Source organism: Orcinus orca, chromosome 12 (genome assembly GCF_937001465.1).
Source record: "Orcinus orca chromosome 12, mOrcOrc1.1, whole genome shotgun sequence".
NCBI classification, from domain to species: domain Eukaryota; kingdom Metazoa; phylum Chordata; class Mammalia; order Artiodactyla; family Delphinidae; genus Orcinus; species Orcinus orca.
The window spans coordinates 16,321,320-16,345,999 of NC_064570.1; the positions used below are offsets into that span (position 1 = coordinate 16,321,320).

Consider the following 24,680-nt stretch of genomic DNA (forward strand, 5'->3'; position numbering starts at 1 on the left):
GATTAAAATGCATAGCTTTCTGAAAATTTTTGCTGACGCTGGCCAGTGTTCAGGCTTCTCCAGAATCCAAATGGGCCAACATGATTTACTGAATTCTTTATGAATTAAGAAGCTGTAAATTACCATCTTTTTTTTTTCAAACATGCATTACTTTCCACGCTTTATAGCCAAGATGAATAAACAGTATCACAGAGGCAGTTTTCTCCCTGGGAAAATGCCCTCCTCCCTCTTCCTGCTCTGCAAATGGAGGGTCACCTAGTGAAGGATGGTCTGGTGAAGTTGCAGTAAGTTTGGGTAAGGAGCCCAACTTGGTATTTTTTGGAGTCTGAAAGTGCTAAGTGCTGTCTCTGCAGAATATTTTACCATGAAACTTTCTCAGGCCAGGTTTTAGGCAAGCAACAAGCACAAATCACACACGTGTAACTGACAGAGTAGAAATGGCAGGTGACTGGAAACTCATGGACTGGAAAAGGGAGTGGCTTCGGCAGGAATGAGATTCTCCCCCCTTGCTTGTAAATCACAACAGTTGCTCTTCATGAGCAGACATTCATTCTCATTAACTGCATTCTGGGTGCCAGGTATTTCCCTGCCCTGGAAATAACGCAGCCTGAACTCCAGCTGGAGAAGAGTCGCAAGTGCTGGAACGTGTCAAAGTGTGCCTGGGCTCAGATCTACCCCACCTCCTGAGTCGAAAACCGAAAAAGGACGCAGCTACATCTGCACTCTGGCTCTGGACAAAGAGAAATGAGCCTAAGAGAATTGCCTTTTCACAGCGTGGCTGCTATAAGTTGAATTTGTATCCGTTCTAGCAATAATTTATTGTAAAATTATTTCCTGATAAATACAAGTGAAGATTGGTTTCGGAAGAAACAGAAACTTTTAGAAAAATCTAATTGTTTCCAGAAAATATGGAAAACAGCTATAAGATGCTTGGGTGTTTGAAAAAAATTGTTGTAACAGCTATGTCTTTGTAAAGATGTGTCAGACAAAATGATTTTGCTCAAAAAGCATGGAACTCGGCCCAGTCCTCCTCTCCCTTTACCATTCAGGAAGTCAAACATAAGGTCCAAGTGATCCAGCAACACAGCGGTGGAGTCAGGACAGCCTCTACGCCTGGCAGGACCCCTAACCCATCACTAGACCCAGGCCCTGTTCCTACATCTGTGAAATGAGAGGTTCCTCATGACCGACCTCCAGGGACCCTGCGAATCCTACGATCCCTGCGCCCTTTTCCATTTTCTTCCCAACCACCCAGCATCAGAGATGATAATATTTCAGCCCCAGAGGCCCCGGCCCTCTCTCAGCTGTATGCTAAGCAGCTCTGCAAGGCTCACGGCCAGGAGCAGAGCTGCCTGATTTTTGGCAACTGGATAAAGCAAGTGGCTTTGGAGCGCTGAGATCTGGAATCATGTGGGGACATCAGTGGACCCGTTTCGGGCGCCCCCCCCACCCCCGTGACTCTGTGTGGTGTAGCGAGCAGAGAGAGGCCTCGCCGCGAGGTCCCCCGAGGGGGTGGCCTGCCCTGCTTGCCCCCTCTGGTGCAGGGTCACCCTGCGTGCATCCCCTTTTGGGCCCTCACGCCCAGGCGGGGCCTCACTGAGGGGACCAGGTCTCCTCACAGCTGCCCTGCACCCCAGCGAGACACAAACAACACCCTCTTTTGAGTGAAACAACTGACCACCCAGGCTTGCCAAAATGAGGACAGGCTCTGAAAGGGGGCAGTTTTATTTCAAGGGTCTGATGGGACCAAGGAGATGGAATGAAAAGTTTCAGCTATTAAAAAAAAAGGCTGTAGACTGTCTTCTTCCAAATAAACAAACCATCCTTTGAACAAGAAAACAGCCCTGCTAACGGGGTCAGGCTGGAGCTGGATCATAAAGGAGTCACGTGTCCCTGGGGCCCCTCTCCACTCCTGCTCCCCTGATTTCTCCCTCTGCTGCTTTTGGGAGCCCAGTGCTCTCCTGCTGGGGTCTTGCCAAGGAATGAGCTGAGCTCATCTGACACCGGCCCTTCCCAGGACACAGTGCTTTACATTTGGAACGGGGGCCCCTGCAAATCTCTAAGGGTAGAATTCCAGGCAGGGAAATTTCCCTGGAATCTCTCATATCACAGCATAAAGGCTCTTCAAAAATATGAGTTGCCTCCATTCCCAACTTTCAACATTTTATGGGCTTTAAAAAAAAAGACTAAACCATGAGTTTTTTCTCGCATGTTTACACAATTTCTCTCGCTAATGATTACAACTTATTGTTTGTGTGAAGACTATGTTATGTGGAATGATTTACAGGATGACAGGGTAGGAAAACGTAGAAGATTCCCCCAACTCCATATTAACTACATTATAACTGTATTCATATTTTTGTTGTTGTTTATTTTATTGATTAAGTGGTGTATTGAGGCTTCTACTAATTCAGCCCCTCTTCTGAGTACCAAGGACATAGATGGAACTCTGATCTTATCTTGTCCTCAAAGAGCTTATAGGCTGTTGGGAGGACAGAAGAGACGTGAAGACATTATATCACCCAGAGAAATGACATGGCCAGCCAGCGTAGAACCTGGTGGGAGCACTGAAGAAGAATATTGGGACATCCATGTACAGCTGTGTAGGTTGTGCACTGCACAACTTTGGGGTCTCCATCCCACAGACCCCATTTTCAATAGAACTCCTGGAAACTTTGAGTGTGAGGAGGCTTGTGAGACTTCAGAACAAGCACCCAGGTGTCAGATACAGGTCTAGAGCAGCAGGGAGGAGCCCTGACTCCCAGAAAGAAGGGGGAGAATTGCTGAGGATGTTTGAAGGCTCATGAGATGACACGTCCCCTGCTGGGAGGAGGGCTCTGCTTTTTAGTGGAGATACGGGGGAAAGAATCACTGATTAAGGTGTGTACAATTTGCGGCAAGGGTTTAATTTCCAAAATATAAAAACACCTCATACAACTCAACAACAACAAAGCAAACAGCCCAATCAAAAAATGGGCAGAAGACCTAAGTAGACATTTCTCCAAAGAAGAAGTACAAATGGCCAATAGGTGCCTGAAAAGATGCTCAACATCGCTAATTATTAGGGAAATGCAAATCAAAACTACAACGAGGTACCACCTCACACCGGTTAGAATGGCCATCATTAAAAAGTCTACAAATAACAAATGCTGGAGACGATTTGGAGAAAAGGGAACTCTCCTACACTGTTGGTGGGAATATAAGTTGGTACAGCCACTATGGAAAACAGTATGGAGGTTCCTCAGAAAACTAAAAATAGAATTACCATATGATCCAGCAATCCCACTCCTGGGCATACATCCAGACAAAACTCTAATCCAAAAAGACACATGCACCCCTATGTTCATAGCAGCACTATTCACAATAGCCAAGACATGGAAACAACCCAAATGTCCATCAACAGATGAATGGATAAAGAAGTTGTGGTACATATATACAATGGAATACTACTCAGCCATAAAAAAGAATGTAATAATGTCATTTGCAGCAACATGGATGCAACTAGAGATTATCATACTAAGTGAAGTAAGTCAGACAGAGAAAGACAAATACCATATGATATCACTTATATGTGGAATCTAAAATATGACACAAATGAATGTATCTACGAAACAGACTCATGGACATAGAGAACAGACTGGTGGTTGCCAAGGGGGAGGGGTTTGGGGGAGGGATGTAGTGGGGGATTGGGGTTAGCAGATGTAAGCTATTCTATACGAAATGAATAAACAACAAGGTCCTACCATATAACACAGAGAACTATATTCAGTATCCTATGATAAACCACGATGGAAAAGGATATTAAAAAAAGAGTGCATAAATATGTATAAATGAGTCACTTTGCTGTACAGCAGAAATTAACACAACATTTTAAATCAACTATACTTCAATAAAAAAGGGTGTGAACGATTTCGGGTTATTCATGTTACTTCCCAACTCAAAGTTACTGCAGTGCCTCACAGGGCCTTATATGATCTGTGGTCTCCAAGACTTACCTGCCACTTCCCTCTCCCCACACCTCACTCTATACCAGCCACTCTGTTCTCCCTGCTGATTTCTGAATGAGCACACAAGTGCCCACTCCAGGCCTTTGGTCCAGCTGCCCCCTCCACCTGGAGCTGCATTCTCCCAACCGACCGAGTGACCAATTCCACTTCTCATTCTAATTGCTGCTTATATGCCAGATGCAATGCCTTCCCTGACCTGCTTATCAACATCGCATGGCAGCCTGTCCCTCATCTCTCCCGCTGCATGATGGATCCCTGGGACTGCCCATCCACTTTCCCGAATCACTTTTCACTTTCTGGTAGACTATGAATTTACTTATTACCTACATTAATATTTGAAGAGTGGGATTCATAAAACTTGTTTTCATATCTTTGGTTTTTCAGCACCTTCTGCTACACTCGGTTCTAACTTCTGTAGTATCGGATTGAGCCAGAAACTTTGTAGTATATTTTGATTACATGTTTCAAAAAAACATATAATGCTAATCAGGTCCAATACAAACTATAAAGACATTATTCCTCTAGTAAGTGGTTCTATACTCTGAATATGTACTTGCCATTGAATAAAAAAATACAGAGCCATATTCATAACATGTATTTTAAAGAAAAAGATCAGAGTTTTTGCCATCAAAAGTGAAAAAGAAAAAGAAATAAAAGTCACTTTAAAAATATACCATCAGAACATTTCACTGAAGCATTAGGTAGCTGAACAAATGCTAAATGGTGAGTGAAAAGCCTTGGTCGCTAGTGATGGCCCATCTATAACTAGTTGTGTAGCACTGGACACGATCCTTAACTTCTGTGTATCTCAGTTTTCTCAACTCTAATTGTGAATTTTAAGACATGAAAGTGACATTATCGAAAAATGCTCCATCCTCCAAACACATACGGTTATCATGCTTTTTAAAATCAAATGAGGAAACAGAAGTTCTGGCGTTGTGCTGGAACCGTGACTAACGATACTCTTCTTTAGCTCGAGGATGCTGCTGCGCACACACCAGCGGTGGCCATGGGCTCTGTGTTACATGCCAGCCGTGGAAGCAGATCTGCACAGAGCCCTCCACACATCCTTCTCTTTCTGCTGTGCCTGACAGCCCGGGACAGTCTGGGTGGACCTGACAGGCTCTCTCAGACACAGGGACCAGCATTTCAGCCTCTTTAACACTTTAGTGGCTGAGGCTCTAAGCCACTCTGCAAGTGTTTGTCAATCTAGGTCACAAACTAGTGGGAAACGCATCGTTTATTCTGGTGCTGGCGGCCAGATGCAATACTTCCATCTGTTACCAACTCCAAGCTGTGGAAACAATTACTGGGATCAAAATGAACATCCCTATGAAGCTGAGGGTCCCCAAACAAGGTCCCGAAAGGCAAACTGATTTTGCCAAGATGCCGGATTCTGTTGTGCTCTGGTGGAAAGGACCTTGGACTTGGAGTCAGAGGACCTGGAAACAGTCAGTCATGGCTGTGCTCACATCCTTTTGGAATCTCAGGGTTCTCGTCTGAAAATACCCCTCCCTCATGGGACTGTCACGGGAACTGAATGGCATGAAGTATGAGACAGTATTTTGTGACCTTTTAAGAGAAATCCCCAAACACACCAAAACGACAATAGTACTGGTCAGGATTCCCTGGGAAAGACTATTTCTTCTCTGGGGCCTAAAACCTAGCTCTAAAGACAAACTGAGGAAAACAAGATTAGAAAGTCATTTGAGAAAATGTTCGTTAAGATCTGGGTCATCTGGAAAATTAATTTTTCACTGGCAAAATCTTGCTCCCTGAGGACGTGCCCTCATCACATGGAGCTCGTGGACAGGACGGCCACGGGGAGGGGAGGGACCAGCTCTTCGATGTGACAGGACTTACCAGGTAGCGCTCTTCCTGCCTCATGCTGGGGGTACGGATCATGTGATTCTGTTCTCCTCTCCAGTCTCCAAATCGACGGAAAAAATAGTTAGATAAAAACCGGTTGACAGGGTCTCTAATGATGTTGATGTAGACAGGCTGGTCTCCTCCAAACCTATGACGCATACAAACATGGAGCTGGTTACAAGCCATCACTTCTGGAGGAAAATCAAGCCCACTTAGATACTGGCTCCCCTCTAGGTTAATACATCATCATCAGAAGACCCTGTCCGCTCAGGTGCCAGTGCACAAACTAATCAGCAAGCAGTGTTTCCTGATGGGCACCTAGTATCCTGCGGGAGGTGCCTGTCCAGGTACCTGCTGAGAGGCGGTGAGGGCTGTGCAAACTGCGGTATTTGTCAACGTGAAGGTATAGGTACGGTCTCCTTTTCTCAGGAGGCTGCAGGTTCCTGAGGGCAGGGCCACGCTGAACTGGGTGTTGTATTTCCACCGGCCCTCATGGAATGTTTTGACTGCCTGGTAAATTCCGAAAGCCTCGTTGGGTGAAATGGTACTTATTCTACATTCTAATTCAAACAGTCTCAGATAAGGGGCTCTGCAGGAAGTGGATAATAACAGCCAACATTTATGAAACGCTCCCTGTTCACCTTGCTGTAAATACTTTGTAACCGACTCACCGAACCCTCCCCACACCTCAGTGGAGTAGAAATCATAATTATCCCCATTTATACGGGGGAAACGGAGGCAGGGAGCTCGTAACTTGTGGCTGAGCCCGGATATGAACCCAGGCAGTCTGACTCCAGAATCTGTGCTCTGAACCATGGAAAGAAGATTCCAAAGCTGAGAAAAATAACAGTGTAACGGATAACATGAACACAACAAAAATCAATATAATTATCCTCAAATGATGGCAAGGAGTTTTAGATAAAAATAAAGCAAATATCTAAGTGTGCCATTTTAATTCCTTCCGCAAAGGGAGTAGACAAATGCACTGAATTGTGGCCCAAGAGCGAGGCCTTCACCAGGCAAAAGGATTAGGTTGGTTGAATTGGTCTTACGGATTCCTCCCCTTTCTCTTTGAACTGCCTGAAAGCAGTGACCCTGAAGGGCCTGGGAGAACTCTCCAGGCTCTGGGTCTTGCTCTGGGGACCTCCTGAGGGACCTACAGGCTTCTCTCACCCCGTGACCTTCCGATGAGGATGCCTAGACATTCTGTCAGGGGTCAGAAAGAGCTCAGAGAAAACAAACTGACACGATCCTGCTGCCACCTCTCCAGCTGGCAGACTGTTCACCTTTGAAGACCCAGCCCAGAATCACCGTCACATCCTTCCGCAGTTGGCTCCCATCCTCATGTCGATCCCTCCCTCCTCTGGCTCAAATGCTCTCTCCACTCTGTGTGTACATGTCTGCCTCTCCCATTAGACTATGGGCCTCCAGAAGCCAGGAACAATGTCCTTTAGACAGTGTGTGGCACACAGTAGGTGCTCAACCAATGAAGGCATGGTCTTAGAAGACACCATGAGTGGATGTTTCTGAGTTTGCAAGTTTCCACCACTATCACAGGGCTCTGTGGTAAAGGAAAGTAGACATAACGAGCCACCAATCGTTTTTTGTGTATTGATACACAGAATGCTTTCCCCAGGTTTTTTTGGGTTTTTTGAATGTGGACAATTTTTTAAGTCTTTATTGGATTTGTTACAATATTGCTTCTGTTTTATGTTTTGGGTTTCTGGCCACGAGTCACGTGGGATCTTAGCTCCCCAACCAGGGATTAAACCCACACCCCCTGCATCGGAAGGCGAAGTCTTAACCACTGGACTGCCAGGGAAGTCCCTCCAGGTCTTTGCATTTTAAAAGAGAATCTTCAGAGAGAAGACTCCAAAGGCACAAGGAGGGATGACTCTCCAGTGGTGTGATTTCAGGCGCCAGGATGCGTGAGTGCGATTCTGGACTCCTCGAATACACCACATCGGAAAACACACCACTCAGGAGCAGGGTTAGCCATGCCAACACGACTCTTTGTCAGATCCCAGATGTACACAAGGTGACGTTCACGCAGCTGGGCGAACAACTAACTAGTTCCAGAAATCAGCTGTGCCAACCACGGCTAACCACCATATCCTGGATGTATCCTCCTCTTTTTAATTAAATTGGGTTTCATATCTATGATAAATAGCAACTAAAGTAACAGGGTTAGGGATTAGAAAGACAAAGCCTGCATACCAGATGAGAATGCAATTCAACCCTCAAATGGCAACATGCTATTAAAAACCTCAACTGTGCTTCCATGGTCATGTGAAGAATGACTATTACCGCCAATTAGCAGAACCGCCTGGTGCGGTGAGTCCATGCACGGCTGCCCACTACGAGATGGTTTTCTCAGCCTGGTCACAGCCACCTTCCACTGAAGGCTGTAGGTGAGAAGAATGACAAGGCTTGTCGAGCCGGGGCGACCTGCTCCTGTGTGCACATTGTGACCCAATGCAAGATTTCCAGAAGAAGTTTTAGACAATATAGGAATTTATTGTCAAATAGTATCAGATACTGCAATAGCCTCTCTAGAAATTTCTAACTGTGAGAGAGGTATCTGATACACAACTTTCCTCTTCCAGAAAATGACAGTAATAATGGTTTCAGACCACCAACCCTCATCCTTTTTCTAGGACACACAGCTCCTTCCCAAACTGGCAAAACCTGGGGTGACATGTCAGTTACACAAAAGGGGCCAAACACCACCCATGTGTCCCTGGGCTTGAGAAGGGAAAAATGTCCCACTCTCATCCCATCCTCTCTCAGGAACAGTTTGTCTTCTCTCAGTAATTTTAAAATTCTGGTCAGAAGTCCAGCTCACCCTTGGAAGGTCTCTGGGTCACCTGAACTGACTGTTCCCCCCGCCCCTCCCCCGCCTTCCCAGGAAGCACAACGCTCTGCCTTATTTTTTTAAAACCCTTGAGAGGAGATTCCACAGCCTCCCTGTGAAGCCCATCAGTTGAGGCGTCCTTGTTACGCTCAACCAAAATTCCTAATCTTCCTTCTGTGCACGTTTCCTTTGGTTTGATCCACTCGACACAAAGGATCAGCTTCTCTTCAGATGCTTTTACAACTTTAAGCCTTCTCAGCTCCTTTAGGGTTCTCTTGCATGTGTTTCTTTTTCTTTTCTTTTTTTCTTTTTTTTTTTTTTGCGGTACGTGGGCCTCTCACTGTTGTGGCCTCTCCCGTTGCAGAGCACAGGCTCCGGACGCGCAGGCTCAGCGGCCATGGCTTACGGGCCCAGCCGCTCCACGGCATGTGGGATCTTCCCGGACTGGGGCACGAACCCGTGTCCCCTGCATCAACAGGCGGACTCCCAACCTCTGCGCCACCAGGGAAGGCCATGTGTTTCTTTTTGAAATCCCTTTAGCATTTGTCTTGAGATTCATTTCCCTTAATTTTATAATCTATAGCTCTAATTTCATCTTTACCAAGTTTTTTAAAAACCTGAGCTGACCACAGCTGATGAGAGGTTCTGTGCTTTGCATGTACTGGAGAGTAGGAGAGTCAGGTCATATTTTGTCTTTCGCTTAACAACACCCCCTCTTCGCCCTTGGTCACCACAATAACCACAGCATATTTCGAGCTCTTTCCAGGCATCCTAAAATAGCAGGTATTTCCAATTTCACTGATATCTGTTCATAGGTCATATTTACCAACTCTTTAATTACCCCTGTGGGTCTCCTTCTGACCGGCTGCAAATTTACCATATTCTGTTTTTGGCTTTTTGATGAGAAGATGAAGGTCCAAAGCAGGACATAATTCTCTAGAAATAATAACCGCATGGTTCTCACTTCTCCCATGCATTCCTGAATATCTCATTCTGAGGATTTTCTTCACCATTCGCCCCACACAGCTACCTCCATGGATCAAACCCTTCAAGCAACACTAGTCACCTCCCAGTAGCTACACAAAGCCCTTGGGAGAGAATTTCATCAGATTGCAGATGATATTCTTCCTGGGCCGTTACTGCATGTATTAAATAACAAGACTTAAGGCCAAAACTATATGCATGACTCCTCTACAAGGCAGAAAACCATTCAAAAGTGACCGTCCCCAAATGCCTTATGTCAAATATAGCAGATTGCACTGAAGGCCATCAGACTTGAAGGAAATGTTTCAAATTTTATATTTAAGGGGGGTGGGGGGGAAATGGGCAAGTAAAGACTGAAAAAGTTTAGTAGCAGTATCAGTAAATCATGTTTACACATGAGATTTATAGGCACGGGAGGGAATAAAGTTCTGTTATATTGCCTTGAGTTTCATACCAGATGCATTGGTCCGCAAAGGATTTGTATCATGAGAGATGGGACAACATTCTGCTCTGAACTAAAAGTAATTCTTTAGAGACGTAACCTGCTTACCAATACCTGTCCTTGATTCATATTTTACTTTCAATAAAGCATGAAAGTGAAAAAAAATTATTCTAGAGAGTTAAGACTATTTTGTCCTCCTACTACAGTAGAGTTTTCTATGAGTGCAAACAGCTTTTGAAAGTATACATATATATAATTTTTACTTGTGCTAAAATACACGTAACATAAAATTTACCCTTTCTGCCAGTTTTAAGGGTCCAGTTCAGTGGCATCAAGTACATTCACACTGCTGTGCCACCATCACCATCATCCAACTCCAGAATCTTCTCATCATCCCCAGCTGAAATTCTGTGCCCAGTAAACAGTAAGTCCCGTTGCCCTCCTTCCTCCTTACCCCTGGCAATTTCCATCCTACTGAAAGTATATCTGTATCTTTCACCTCTGGCCTAAAAGTAGAGGTTATTCCTGCGCTGTCACCCATATCAAAAAAGGAAGAGTGTCCCCAGGCTAGTGGCCCATGCTTTGATCCCTGGCAGTGAGGAAGGAGACACTTTGAAGTGAGAGAAAGGCCACCGTGGAAAAGGATATAGTTGTTTGGGGGGCAGCATGAGGGCTGCCTGTGGGCGGAGGAGGGGCAAGATGGTTAATTAATGGTCATTTGCTGCAACGGGGTGGAAGGGCCACCCTCCATCCTCACCACCTCATTCAGTGGACACTTTGGTCCTTGGTACCCAGGACAGAGCCTCCCATCACGAAACGCAAGCAGAGGCTGAGCTACTCTCTGCTCCCTGAGTGTCCTGAGGGAAGAGAGGTGGGGGCTTCTGCTGAGTGAGGGTGGGGCAGCTGGGACACTGGAGTTAAGGTTCCTGCTGGGAGAGGAAGATGACTTGATGGAAGCCAATAGACAACAAGGAGGAAGCCCTTCGTGGTGTGCAGGGAGGTGGGCTCAGGGCAAGTCCAGATCACACCACGCCCTGACGGGCCAGCCACGAGTGGGGGCTCACGGGGCAGCAGAGTCCACCTGCTGTGAAGGGAAAAGAGAAAAGGGAGGCGGAGAGCGCCATTTCCGGAAGATAAGTCCAGCCATGTCTTCACAGGATAAACTGAGAGAAGACTCTTATTCTGAAAATCAAACTTCTGGGCTCTAAGCAGGTAAAGATAGCATTCACTAAGCGCTAATATCAGTTTTATTTTGACGCTCTCTTCAGAGCTTGAGGTGTCTGTCACTATTACAAAAGATTTGCAGGACACAATTAAAATGGATGACTTTGCTAATGAGAATGAAAACAAAGTCAACATTTAGAAATAAGATGTGGAAACCCGTTTGAATTATGGAATTAGCGAGATCGGATTTGTTTTGTTAAATGATGCCATCAGAGGGCAGACTTTGTTCACATCAGTAACTAAGACCTCCCTTCAAGGGAAGAAAGAAAGTGTCCAAAACTCACATCGTGTCCTTGCACATCACACCCTACTTACTTCTGCAGCGATTGATTGATTTTTAAATGTTTTGCTTTTGCAAGTTAGTTTTGGCATTGGAGCCACCATCAGAGACAAATAAGGAAAGAGAAATGGACACAAAGAAGGGTAAGGGGGTCATGGGTGAGAAAGGAAGAGACACGGAAAAAGGTTAAGAGTAGTGGTAGTTTGAGATCAGTTAGTGTATTGATATCTCATAATTTGCTTGGGCTATTTTCATAGCATGGCGCTCTGACACAAACCTTCACAGTGTTTTCCCTGCAAGACCCAAGTTGGGGGTCGAGGGGAAATGTAGATTGGAAAAAAATTACTTCCCCCCCACTGTCAAAAAATAATCTTAGAAAACAAAACAGGGCAGGAGGGGGGGAAGACAAATTGAATTGTCTGTCACAGTCTTGATGATCTAAGACATACTTAAAGAGGTGATGTTGGGAAGCGGAACTTTTTCAAAAATTCTAATTCTTTAGGTGACTTCAACAACTGGGAACAGACACATGAAACCAGAGTACAAAAATATTAAACATCCTACTTAAACATCACAACAAAGAGTAGCATCTTTTAGGCCGAGGTAATTTTGACTCACTTCTCCAGGTAGACCAGGTGAAAAACACCTGTCTGGCCTGAACTTTCAGGTAGCTCAAAAACCAAAGAGCAGTGGAAAACCTCACGAACCCAAATTGATCTGAGGTTTCTGCTGACCTCGTAGTGTTTATCTCCTCTGGCAGGGAGCCTTCCCCGAGGCAACTACAAAAGCACTCTTTTGGTCTGATAGTATTGCTTTCTATGGTTGAATTAATAAAAATGGATATGGAGAAAGTGTTCCTTCTAGGTCTAAAAAAAAAAAGAGAAAAAATGGGACAGGACAAGATGCCTAGGTTATGAATAAATGAAACTTATTGAATCACCAAAAACTCACAGGAAAGAATTTTACATCACTCAGAGTATCTAAATTCCAGACAAGAATGCCATACTTAATGGAGAAAAAACATAAGGGGTGATTCATTTTGGTATAATGCCGTACACTTCAAGAGTTCAGAACATAAATGTACAAAAGAAGGTGTTGGGAAGGTTAGACTTTCATTCTTACATGCCGCTTCCCAGCAAGTGTTTTGCTGCATGTCAAGAATGTAAGGAAACTTAGACATAAAGCATCAATACAGAATATCAGGTTGCAGCGTCAATTCTTCTCTTAATAACCTCATTATCTTGAAACAATGCGTGTCAGCAACGATCAGGGCAGGTGTCTTAAGAGCAGCTTAATTATCTCTATACCTTATAATTCAAAATACAGACCTCAGTTTTAAAAGTATGTGAAATCCCTCTAAACAAGTCCCAACATAGTTGTTTTTCTCTATTAATTGTGTATTTGGGGGCTTTCCTTGTATGCCCACAGTTTGCCATTTGTACCCAAGAAATTTTCCTTAAATAAAGCTATTCCCTTGAAAAAGAAAAGCTGATGGCTTAAATTCCCATGTTCAATGAGTGTAATATTCTTGTAATGTATTAAAATTCAATGTGTCATTCTGTTTATGCTTATGGAGGTCTCGTAGCTGAGGCCCCGGGCCTTGTGCATGTGGGATGGGAAGAGAAAATGAGATTGAACCCATAGTCAGCGTGAGTTTTTTCGAGCTCAACAGGCCAGTCTCTACTTTTTCCTGCTTGAAACTCTTCACTACTGTTCCATTCCTGCTGTGCTCCCATTTCCGGGATTCCTTTCCATCCTTCTCTTTGTTCAGTTTTTGCTCAGGCTGGCTCCTGGGCCACCAGTGCCCTTCCCCTGCGTTTGTCTAAAGCTGGACCATCCCTCACAGCCCAGCAGCAATGGCTCCTGCTCTAGCAGGGAGGGTCCTGCCCTCCCACTTCCCCTAGGGGACACCCACTGAGTCTTTCTCCTAAAGCTCATCATGTTTCGTTGTTGCTTCTTCCTTAATGGACGAAGAACTTACAGTTCCCTGAAGGCATGGACAGCATTTCTTGTTCACTGCAGAAGCCCCAGTCCTAGCGCAGGGTCCAGAGATAGAGGGTCGTCAATATGTATGTATTTAATTGAACAAAGTGGAATCGAGGGAGGAGAAACCAGAGAGAGCGGGGCCCTGTCCTCAAGGCGTTACATTAGAGACACTGCCAGGCTGCACTGGGACAGGAGCCAAACTTGGGGCTCAGGCTGAGGCTTCTACAGAAATGCCTTTTAAATGCCACTTGGAATACACATAATATCCTTCTCTCCAAGAACTTGGAAGGCTTTCCTTCACGTGTTCAGAGCATCCCTACAAACCAGGGGTGGGCAGGAACTGTCCCTGTCCCTATTTTATAGATGGGAAAACGGAGACCCTCTGCCCTCAAAAGGTTAAACTGTTCGCCGAGCCTATGGTCAGCAGGAAGGTCTGACACCCAGAGGTCCTGACAGCCAGGCTGACACTGCTTCCTGAAATGCGGTGTCTTCTAAAAGGTCTTTACCATTTTTTTTTTCTTTCAGAACTAAATCAATCAAGATTAAACCCTTGGTAGTGTAGGCCATGATAAAATACGGTCACCAGGCTGTGCCCAGCTCTGCTGATCCAGTTAAGATATTGGTGTTGGCTTGTCGTTAGAGTGCTATACCATCCTGATTAAAATTAGTTGTGTTGCAGTTTGTTTGGGTTGTAAAGATTTGCCCTTGAAGCAAGAGGAGTAAATGAATGAGGTTTGACAAACTTATGGTTCCCAGGGAGTAAGGGGCAGGGGGAGGGATAAATTGGGAAACTGAGATTGACATATACACACTACTTATATTAAACAGATAACTAATAAGGACCTACTGTATAGCATGGGGAACTCAACTCAATACTCTGTAATGACCTATATGGGAAAAGAAACTAAAAAAGAGTGGATATATGTATATGTATAACTGATTCACTTTGCTGTACACCTGAAACTAACACAACATTGTAAATCAACTATACTCCAATAAAAAGTTTTAAAAAAAGAAGAAGAAATGAATGAGGTTTGAGGATGTCAGGGGTGACGCAGAAAGGAAGGACGGAAGGAAGCGCATGAGCGAAGCAAGGGGTCAGAGGGTCCGTGCTCTGCCGTCTACAAGTCATAAAACACAAGGCCCGGGCTTCCCTGGTGGCGCAGTGGTTGAGAGTCTGCCTGCCGATGCAGGGGACACGGGTTCGTGTCCCGGTCTGGGAAGATCCCACATGCCGCAGAGCGGCTAGGCCCATGAGCCATGGCCGCTGAGCCTGCGCGTCCGGAGCCTGGGCTCCGCAACGGGAGAGGCCACAACTGTGAGAGGCCCGCGTACCGCAAAAAAAAAACCCAAAAACCACAAGGCCCCAAATAGCTACCCAGTCCTCGTTATCTAATTATGTCTAATTATATGTTCTTGGCCCACCGGAAGTGAGAGGCAAGGCACGTACCCCAAACAGTCCAGTGACAAGCCACTTTAGAAATGTGGTTGGAGACCCACGCAGCTCCCCTGGGCCACTGAGGGCAATCCGCAGGTGTCCTCCTCACCTGTTCACCACCCCGAGGGGACCCTGTGTATCAGACAGGCTGGGGAAACTTCAGAGGAAACTTGCTTTCAAAGATAAGGCAGCAACTCCCTTTGCTGCTTAATAACTTGCTTCGCTGAATCTCATTCTCTCTGCACTTCATTTGCACAGGGCCTGCTGCACAGCAGGAAAGTGCTTTGAAGGCTAAAACCTTCTCCCAGCCCGGCAGACTGTTAGGCATCCTGGGGCTGGGCAGCCAAAGTGCCTGCCCAGTGCAAACTCAGGCCTCCCTGGTGGCCCGGCCCGTGGGGCCATTAAGTCAGCACAGCTAGCAGGACTCTCCTGTGGGCCTATGAGGTCCCGTTATCCCCGTGGGAAAAGCAGTGAGGGAAGTGCTGGTCAGATGACTGATGAGGGAGGCCCAGGGTCCCGGGCTGGTCAGCAGATCTGCCCCTGGACCCAGTGCTCTGTCAGCCCAAACCAACTGTGAGCTCAGACAGGCCAGCCTTCGAGGAGGAATCTGAGAACTCCTAGCACAGTGACAAGGCCACCTGTGCTAATGGATTCCAGGGGAAGAGAGGAACTTGCCCAGAACTTGCAGTTAGCAACCTGACAGGTCAAGGGTCTAAACACATAAATTTGAAGATTTGCATTATTATCAAAAGGTCCCTGCAGCTGAAGAAAAAAGCAGGTTTCTAGAATACCCACCAGCATCAAACACACAAGGCTTAGAGTAATCAAATGGAGTATTAAAAAGGTAGAGAGGCTGGTCCTAACGTTTTGGACCCTATAAAATACACATAATTCCACCACTAAGTTAGTGCCAGAGTCCCGTGAGAGTTCAAACTGTATAAAAATGTGCAATGAAATATGTCTGCTAAAATATCCATCTCTTGCTTATTTTGTTTCAATACAAAACCTAATTTTTTTTTTTAGAGAGAACTATCATGTCAAATGGCTTCTCATTAAAAATAATTTCAAGTTTCCACAAGATTTAAGATCAGTATTCTAGAAAGAAATGAACTTCTGTCCAAATATTTCAAATTTTGATCCCTCTACAGCAAAAATAAATGGATTAAAAATGCCTTTTGAAGGGCAATTACACTACCTTGGAAATGAAGGTAGATTTTAAAGTAATTGTTTGTTAGAAGGAGAGTAAGTACTGAAAAGAAAGAACCATTAAACTGGAAAATATCTTACCTTGAGAAGTTGAGGAAATGAACATGTCGAGTGAATAAATAGGGCTGTTCGGCAGTACTTATATTTTTAATCAGTTCCATCTATTAAAAAAAGTACAAAATTAGCATATATAGGATCTAATTTACCAAGCTATATTAAGCTAAAGGTTATCTCCCCTACTCTTTTGATCCTCATTACCTCTTGGACCAGGGCCAAACAGCTGTGTTTTGTGCAACATTTATGAACTTTACATAAGGCTTCTTACTAAATAAAACACAGCTATCCCAATGTTATAGTCCTGTATTTAATTTAGCTGATTGCCACCATGAACACAAAGTTACAGGTTAAGTAATTTTAGCTGGAGAAGTCAGCCTGTTGCTGTACATGAAAATAAGAAAATGCCTTTAATCCCCTCCTTTAAAGGCAAACCAAGACAGGTTATTATTTTACATTTCTATAATGATCTTACTGGGAAATACAGAAGTATGTGAAACTAGTTCTGCAGAATTGAAAAGTGGGAATAAAATGAGGCAATATTTCATTATTTTTCTCTTTGATTATAAAATTTACAAAGCAAGTATTTCATAGGAAACACACAATCCTCCCACCCCCGGGCCCGCCCCAAACACACACACACAGTCTCGGTTTTTTGGTGGGTGGTCATCTGAATTATTTATTTGCAGTTATCAGCAAAGCAAAAAGTAGTTTTAATTTGTATAAACTAACAGTTACGGTCTTCTGGAACATGTCATGATACAGAAAATGTTTAGTAAAATCTGTTAGAAATTCCAAGCATTCTTATGACTCCCTGACTTCCTGAATTCCACTTTCCTTAGCTTTTCTAATTTGCCCCATCAAAGCTGACACACTGGAATTTTTAAGAAGCACATTGAAAATTGCTACTTTGGATAGACATCAGAAGGGCAGCACTTCACATTTTATAAAATAGTTCAAGTTGAAAACTGGAAACAAAAACGGTCATTCATGTGTAAACTATAATAGCAATAACAATAAAAAAAAATCAGACTCTGGAACTCCAGGTTTGTCTCAAGCATGAGAGGAAACCTGGTCTGCCGTGTTCCCTCCTGTCCAGCTCAGGGCTGACATACACCGAAATGCCCAATGAATATTTCTTAAATGAATTAATTCCAACTAGTGCATGACTTACAGATCGTTACATGAGGACGTCGTTACCTAAACCCTTTCATTAGATATTCCTGCTCACAAGGACTGTTTGAAGAAATGAAATTGAATTTTAAAAGTAAATGACTTGCAGTTCGTAACTAGTGCTTCTGTTCGTCAGTGGCAGGCACGGGTAAATAATGGTCTGCCTGTCCCCAAGCTTGAGCGTAAAAGGAAATTGAATCCTGCCTTTTTATCTACTGTTTACCCTCTACATCCCCCCTGCATGCCCCAGAGCTTGTTTTCGGTAATAAAACTTTCGGTTTCCTTCATGCTGTAAATTTTGACTTTCGTTGATCTACCAGTAGAATCACCGATTCGGAAGCACAACCACAACCAAAGGTAACAATCTGAAAGCGCAACCAAAGGTAACTGATCTCTGAGGATGTCTGCTTAGAAGCATAACCGTGTGGATGTTTAATATAAAGCCCATTTAATGCTTTAATCTTTAGATGATTTTTCTTCAGACATTTCTCTGCACACATAATATGAGAAAGCATCCTAGCATTGCACAAGACTGGAAAAACAGGTCAGAAGAAAACCCATTTCTTTCACATATTCAACATTATATTACATTCTCTAAACACATGTCAATGTGTTAAATTTAATGGAAGAACAGTAGTGGTTAGATTATGAAAACAGTGTCATAATAGTCATAAAGCTGTCTATTTCACGAGGAAAAATGGATTAGCAGTGACAGTGCATAACTCATTCGAGACATATCTTTAAACAAAGAATAAAGGTTACTAATGCTCGCATTTATTGCACTAGTACAGGGAAGTCAGAGAGTACATCTCAGCTCTCATGCATTTGACCCACACACCAAATAGGAAAACCCACGTGAGGTACCATAAGACATCAGGTTCACGGTATCACATGATGGTCTTCAAAAACGCTAACTTTCCCCATGTCTAGTGACAAGGGGGTCTCCTGAGCCCCCGTTGGTCATCACCTGAGTTCCCTCTTGGTCTTCCCATTGCTGCCAGCAGCCTGCCTTTTCTCTCGTTCCACTCTCATCTGCATGGGTGGCAATGGCACTACCTAAAATTATCAAAGAAACTAAGTCTCCTTTTCCTTAGCTCATGCAGGACCACTGCTGGCCTTTATTTTAAATCCACTGCATTCATTCATTCAGCATTTATTGGGTGCTTACTAAGCCCTGGACATCAAAACCTGAATAAGATCAGTGGGAAGACACATAAAGACAAGACAGTGGAATGTGTCCTAATGATGTTCCCAAATCCACCCTGGCCAAAACCACACTCTTGATCTTCGCCCATCTTCACTCCTTTTCCAGTTAATGGTACTCTCCCTATCCTCACATTTGATCTGGGTCTTTCCTGAACTCCCATACTCAATCCCTTGCTGAGTCATGTTAATTCTGTCTTTACTATCTCCCTCAGCTGGTTCTCAAGACCCCACATCCTGTGGCCAGCCAAACTAGACTCCTCCGTATTCCTTCCTCACACCATGTCCAAGACTGATGTCCAAGCTCAGGCTCAAGATTCTTCTTATAGAATGTTCTTCCTCTTCTCTCTGCATGTCCAAATCCTAATCACTTTTACATCTGGCTGAAATGCTCGCCTCCTCCCAGTAGCCTTGCTGGATGTCTCCTTTCATTCACCATCTGTTGATTTCCAACTCTGTCAGGCGATGTGCCACTCCGGGTTGTGGCTATAAAGACAGAAGATTTGGTTCTTGCTTTCAGGAAGCTCAGAGTTTTGGGGGAGAAGTAGACGAGCAGGCAGGGACCATCATGTGATAATCACCATGGGGTAGAAGGCACGGAGGTGAGGCACCTGTCCCTGCTTGCAGATGGAGAGGTGATGTTTCCCCACGGAGGTGTTTCTAAGTGGTTTGCAAGGACGCATAGGAGTTAACAAGGGAAGAAAGGGACTCGCAGCGTGGCAGACAGAGTGAACAGTGGATGCGAAGGACAAAACACAAAAATGACACGGACGTTAAAACTGCCAGGAGGTCCGGCATGGGATCAGCAAGGCAGTAGATAACTAGAGAGGAAGGTAGGACCTGGGTAATTGAGGGTCTTGCAGGTCACATGAAGGATTTTGACATTTATCCTCTGGGCAGTCCACAGCCAGAAAGGATTTTTTTTCTCTCAGATCTAAGGTCAGGTGGAGAACGTGAAGAAAAAGAGGGTGAGGTTTAGAGAGGCAGAAAGCTTAGCTGGGAAGGCGGCAGTAATCCCAACAGGAAATGATGAGGTCATGAACGCATCACTTCTCAGTGTGGGTCCCACACCCGCAGCATCAGCATCAACTGGACATGTGTCCAACAAGAATGCAGATCCTCAGGCCTCATTCCACACCTACGGAATTAGGAGACTCTGGAGGTGGGGCACATCAATCCGCGTTTTGACAAGCCCACCAGGAGAGTCTACGGCTTAACAGTTTCAGAACCACAGAATGAAGTGCATGGAAGTGAAAATAAATGGAGAGATTTGGGTACATTAAGGAGGGGGAATCTGCTGAGCCTTGTGGCAGCAGAAGGGAAGGAGAGGGTGTGGTCAACAGAGCTTCCTTCTCAGAGTCCTGGCTGGGATCTGAACATGTGGTAGCACCCATTGGTGGAGACGGGGAACACTGCAGGAGGAAGCAATCAGGCTCCACAAGTGAGGGAAAATGGGTTTGGTTTCGAACATCTTTGGGTAGAGATGACACTACCTTCTTTAACTTCCCACAGCACTTTGACAATTTTCCAGGACATGATCTGTTTATGTTACATTATCGCTGAGTTTGAGTGCTGGCTTTGAACCAGCTTGAAAACTCCTTGAGGGTTGTGGTCAGGTTTTATTTCTCCCCCAGAAAGCCAAGCCCAGGTGCCTACCCATAATTGTTTATGCAACGAAGTACCCTCTTTAAAAAAATTTTTTTGGAGTTAAGAAATATACAGTTCCCTGAAGACAGAATTAGCACTAAGGCAATGAATTCAGCCTTTCTGGGCCAGATATGTGCCTTCATTACCGTGGTGTCACGTGGAGTTAACAGTTTTACTACTGCAACATTTAGGGTGTAACAACACCAAACAAACTACCATTTACTGAGTGGTTCCCAGGCTATGCACTGTATCAAGATGCTCTTTATACACATACCATCATCTCATCTTCAAACGACTCCGTGAGTTCAGTATTATTATCCAGAGTTTACAGGTTAAGAAACTGAGGCACAGAAAGGCTACATAGATTGCTTATGGTCTCACCACTAGAAGAAGTTGGAGCCAGGATTCAAATCCAAGTCTGTCTGACACCAAAATTCCTGCTACTTATCACTAAGCTACAATCTCCTTATCATTCCCACTGCTTTTCAATCTATATATAACCTATTAAAATGGGAGGAAGGGGTCGGTTAGCAAAACAACTCTGGAGACTAAAGAGGGTTTACGGGGATATGAATTTTCTACCTTTTATGTGATGGGCTGAAAAATTAAAAGAAAGTTCTAACAGGTGGAAATGCATTAAAAATAATTTTTAAAAGAAGAATCAAAATACCAGAGAGAATATTTTTTAAAGTTCTAGGTAGGAAAACAGTATATTATAACAAGCCAGGAATGAATTTAAAATACTAAAAAGAAAAAAGAAAGAAAAAGAACTATGTAACGGAATGGATCTAAACGCAGAAGTTAAATCACAGCACATCTGAGAATGAGACAGAACTGAAGTTTAAAAAAAGAGGCATGAATCAAACAGAATTTATAATGCAGAGGATATGCCAGGCAGTAGCTTTTAATCTTTCGCTCTCAACCTAACTGCCTGAGATGATAGAGCAGAAAACCTTTACACTGCAGTTCTACAAACACAGCTGGTTAGTAAAAGACTTCTTCGGGAAATGCTCAGCAGCGGTAACTGGCAGAGTATTGACCCTACTCTGATCTGAATTCTTGTGTCACTCGTGAACAACTAGATGCCCTATAATTTTGCACAAATCTTAAATGAAAGAAAAGCATGTTTTCACACAGTAAAGCCAAATAAGGAGTAGCTCAGAGGAGAACTCCTTGGTCCTTTAACCTCAGAGGCCAGGAGGATGGCTGTGGGCTCAGGTTATCTCCCCCTCTTCCTCCTGTAAAGAGGAAGCCCTTCTTGCAGGAGGTAGGATGATCTTCCCACCTTCAGCTTGGGGCTGTGCAGTCAGTGCAACACATGCCTGCAATGAAGAAGAAGACCACCAGGGGGAGCAAAGATGCGAACAAGGCTAAGAGGCTGCATCTGAATAGAGAAAAATCAATCTCATGGCTACAACTGGAAGGAGAGGAGAAAACGTCTTAATTTCTCAGGCCTTGTGGCTTCTTTCTTTTCCCGCTTTTCTTTCCACTGAGTTTTCATTAGCAGACTCAGCTTTTGTCTATAGGACTACAAGATAAGACCTCGCTTGCAGAACTGGGTGAACTTAGCCCTGTGGCCTGGAGACGGGCTCAGCTCATCTTTTTGGTTTGCTTCCAAAGTCTGGTTGGAGCACCTCTCATGCCTGTGGACACATCCCTCCTACTCTAAAGTCAGGAAACTCTGAGGGCCATTCTAAGAAGACTTTTCCGAAACGTCTCAAGCAAGGGTAAGGCTTCTGAGATAAATGTGCAGGCTTCTGAGGAGATACCCCTCAATAAGACTTCAGGGGAAATAAGATGTCTTCAGAGTTTTGAGGGATTCTCAGGTAAAAGAGGAATTGTTCTTGCTTAGTGGAGGATTCCCCTTAATAGAGAGAAAACTTTCTAATAATCAGAGGCTTTCATGCAATGATTCTTCACTAGAATTGTGCGTGAGCATCTCTTGGGGAGTTTTTCCCCCCATGATACAAATATGTGGGCTCCACCATTAAGAGTATATAACTCAGTATTTTGTAGTAAGACCTAGAAATATGTGTTGTGAAACAGCTCCCAAGAAGACTCTGATGCCCCTGATAGTTAAGAACCAATTTTTTTATTAACCTCCCACTTCCCATGAATAATGTTCTATCTCCTTAGCCTAACATTCAAGATTCTCCAGGATTTGACCCCAGTTCACTTTCAATTCTTACTCTCCCACATTCTTCTTGAGCACTTCCTTTTTCCTATGAAGAGGGTGATAATACTTTCCTAATAATGTTGCTTAAAGGATTAAAGTAAGATGCACAGACATCTAGTGTGCTGTCTGGTGCTCAGTATACACCAATAACAGTAGGTCCCCAATGAATATACATCACAATGGATAAAGAAACAATGGCGAGACCTGCCGCAAAAACAAATGAGTGAACCTTTGCCTTTAAACAGAGGCCATTGACCCTGCTTTAGGGAAGCCTAGGAGGAATCCCCGTGGCCCCAAGACCCTTTCCAAATCTAACACGGTTTATTTAGGAGCACTTTCTCTTCTCGAGTCGCAATGCTTTGTAGTCACAGTCAGACTTGGACTTTGCAGTAGGTGAGAGCAGTGGGGAAGGGAAGTTAAAACACTATAAAGAAATTCTGTTTCCGACCAAGAGGCTAAAGCAATCTAGAGCACACAGACGTAGGGGCTCTGTCTCCTCTACCGTTTGAATACTTTTCAAGATTTTAGTCATTTGAATGGCTGTTGAACAGAGTCAGAGCAGATGTGGAGTTTATAGTGAAAGAGTAGCCTTTACTGATATGGCTGATGGAACCATGTAGGTTGGTCCACCAGCTCCAAACTGTGAGAGTTCTGTGGGATGCAACTGAGAGCCACAAACACTCATAAGGAGTCCCCTGGCCAACTAAGACTGGGAAACTCTAGGTGAAAGCTGGTTAAACAGATTTTTCATTTTGTTTTTAATTGAAAGAATTCTCAGAGTCTTTTTTTTTTTGCGGTACGCGAGCCTCTCACTGTTGTGGCCTCTCCCGTTGCGGAGCACAGGCTCCGACCGCGCAGCCTCAGCGGCCATGGCTCATGGGCCTAGCCGCTCCACGGCACATGGGATCTTCCCGGACTGGGGCACGAACCCGTATCCCCTGCATCGGCAGGCAGACTCTCAACCACTGCGCCACCAGGGAAGCCCCTCAGAGTCTTTAAAATGTGAATAATTGTCATGACTTTCCTAGAGGGGGACAAGGGGACAACATTTCCCAAATTTATTGAATCATGGTATTTTCTTTTTTTTTTCAGTGTCTTAGGGGACTAGGATACTCAGTAACACACTTAGGGAAATGCTGATATGATGGTTTTGACAGGGATCCTTAACTCTGTAACTCCCGTGGCACTTGATCAAAAAAAAAAACCAAAAGTTTTCTGGACTCTACCCTAGAATCTCCAGGAGAAGGGCCACTGCAACTATATGTTTCAAAAGGCTCAGCTGGGTATTCTGCTGTGCAACCAGAGCAGATAGCCACTGCATAAGGAGAATGGCTCCTGGATTCGGGAGGGCCTAAGTTCAAGTCCAGGTACCATGGATAGTCATTTTATTATATTTGGAAAGTGACTTCATTTGGTTGTCTTAGTTTTCTCATCCATAAAATAGGAAATCATACTCACTCACTGGTACAGTTTTAGGCCCAAAAGAGTTAAATGAAATAATGAAGTAAAACAATGATCACAGAGTAGGTGCTGTTTGCAATTTGGAATCCTCAGTAGCTTCAGTATAAATAAAAATAGAAAAAGTATTTGCTTTCTCCATCTTTTAGGCTCATATGCCAACAATTTTTGCCTTTCTCCAACAGGAATGAAATAATTTTGAACTCTTATGTCTGTGATATGCCTGTGACACTTTGACTTTTGTTATCTTTAGAGCAATGTTCTGAAAGATAGGGTCAGACCATTAACAAAGATGGTTATGAGTCTTTTGGAAATCATGCCCCATGTCTTCTGGAAAATAGTTCTTTATCTTTTAGATTGTACATAATCTCCATTTTCCAAGAAATTATCTAAACTAGACCAAGAAATTGAAATCCGGTTTTAGAGCGTAAATGAAATGATGTCATCCTAGGTTTGCATTATATGCCCTGCAAAGGTCCAACATTTAGCCAGCACCAGCTGTCCATGTTCTTCTGTTGAGGCAGAGTTTTCTAAAATATTAACTTCAAAGGCATTTCTATTTCTATAAGGGCAGATGTAATGGGATTTTTATAGACATTCTAACATTTGCTGTCTTTCGTGTTCTCTTTCCTTTTAAATAATCCCTCAGTGTCTTATCCCATTAAATAGATTTTTAAAA

The 24,680-nt window shown here is 44.0% G+C and overlaps 1 protein-coding gene and 1 long non-coding RNA gene across 3 annotated transcripts in view; one reads left to right on the forward strand and one right to left on the reverse strand.

Moving 5' to 3' along the window:
* LOC117196481 (uncharacterized) overlaps window positions 1-24,680 on the forward strand; it is a 349,791-nt gene that overhangs the window by 116,795 nt on the left and 208,316 nt on the right. The window lies entirely within an intron of this gene.
* UST (uronyl 2-sulfotransferase) overlaps window positions 1-24,680 on the reverse strand; it is a 300,409-nt gene that overhangs the window by 110,684 nt on the left and 165,045 nt on the right. For both annotated transcript variants that reach the window (XM_049695384.1, XM_004263732.3), the window contains exons 4-5: window positions 16,372-16,451; window positions 5,871-6,024 (exon numbers count right to left, since the gene is read on the reverse strand). In XM_049695384.1, coding sequence (XP_049551341.1) covers window positions 5,871-6,024; window positions 16,372-16,451 — 234 coding nt within the window. The remainder of the gene's footprint in view (window positions 1-5,870; window positions 6,025-16,371; window positions 16,452-24,680) is intronic.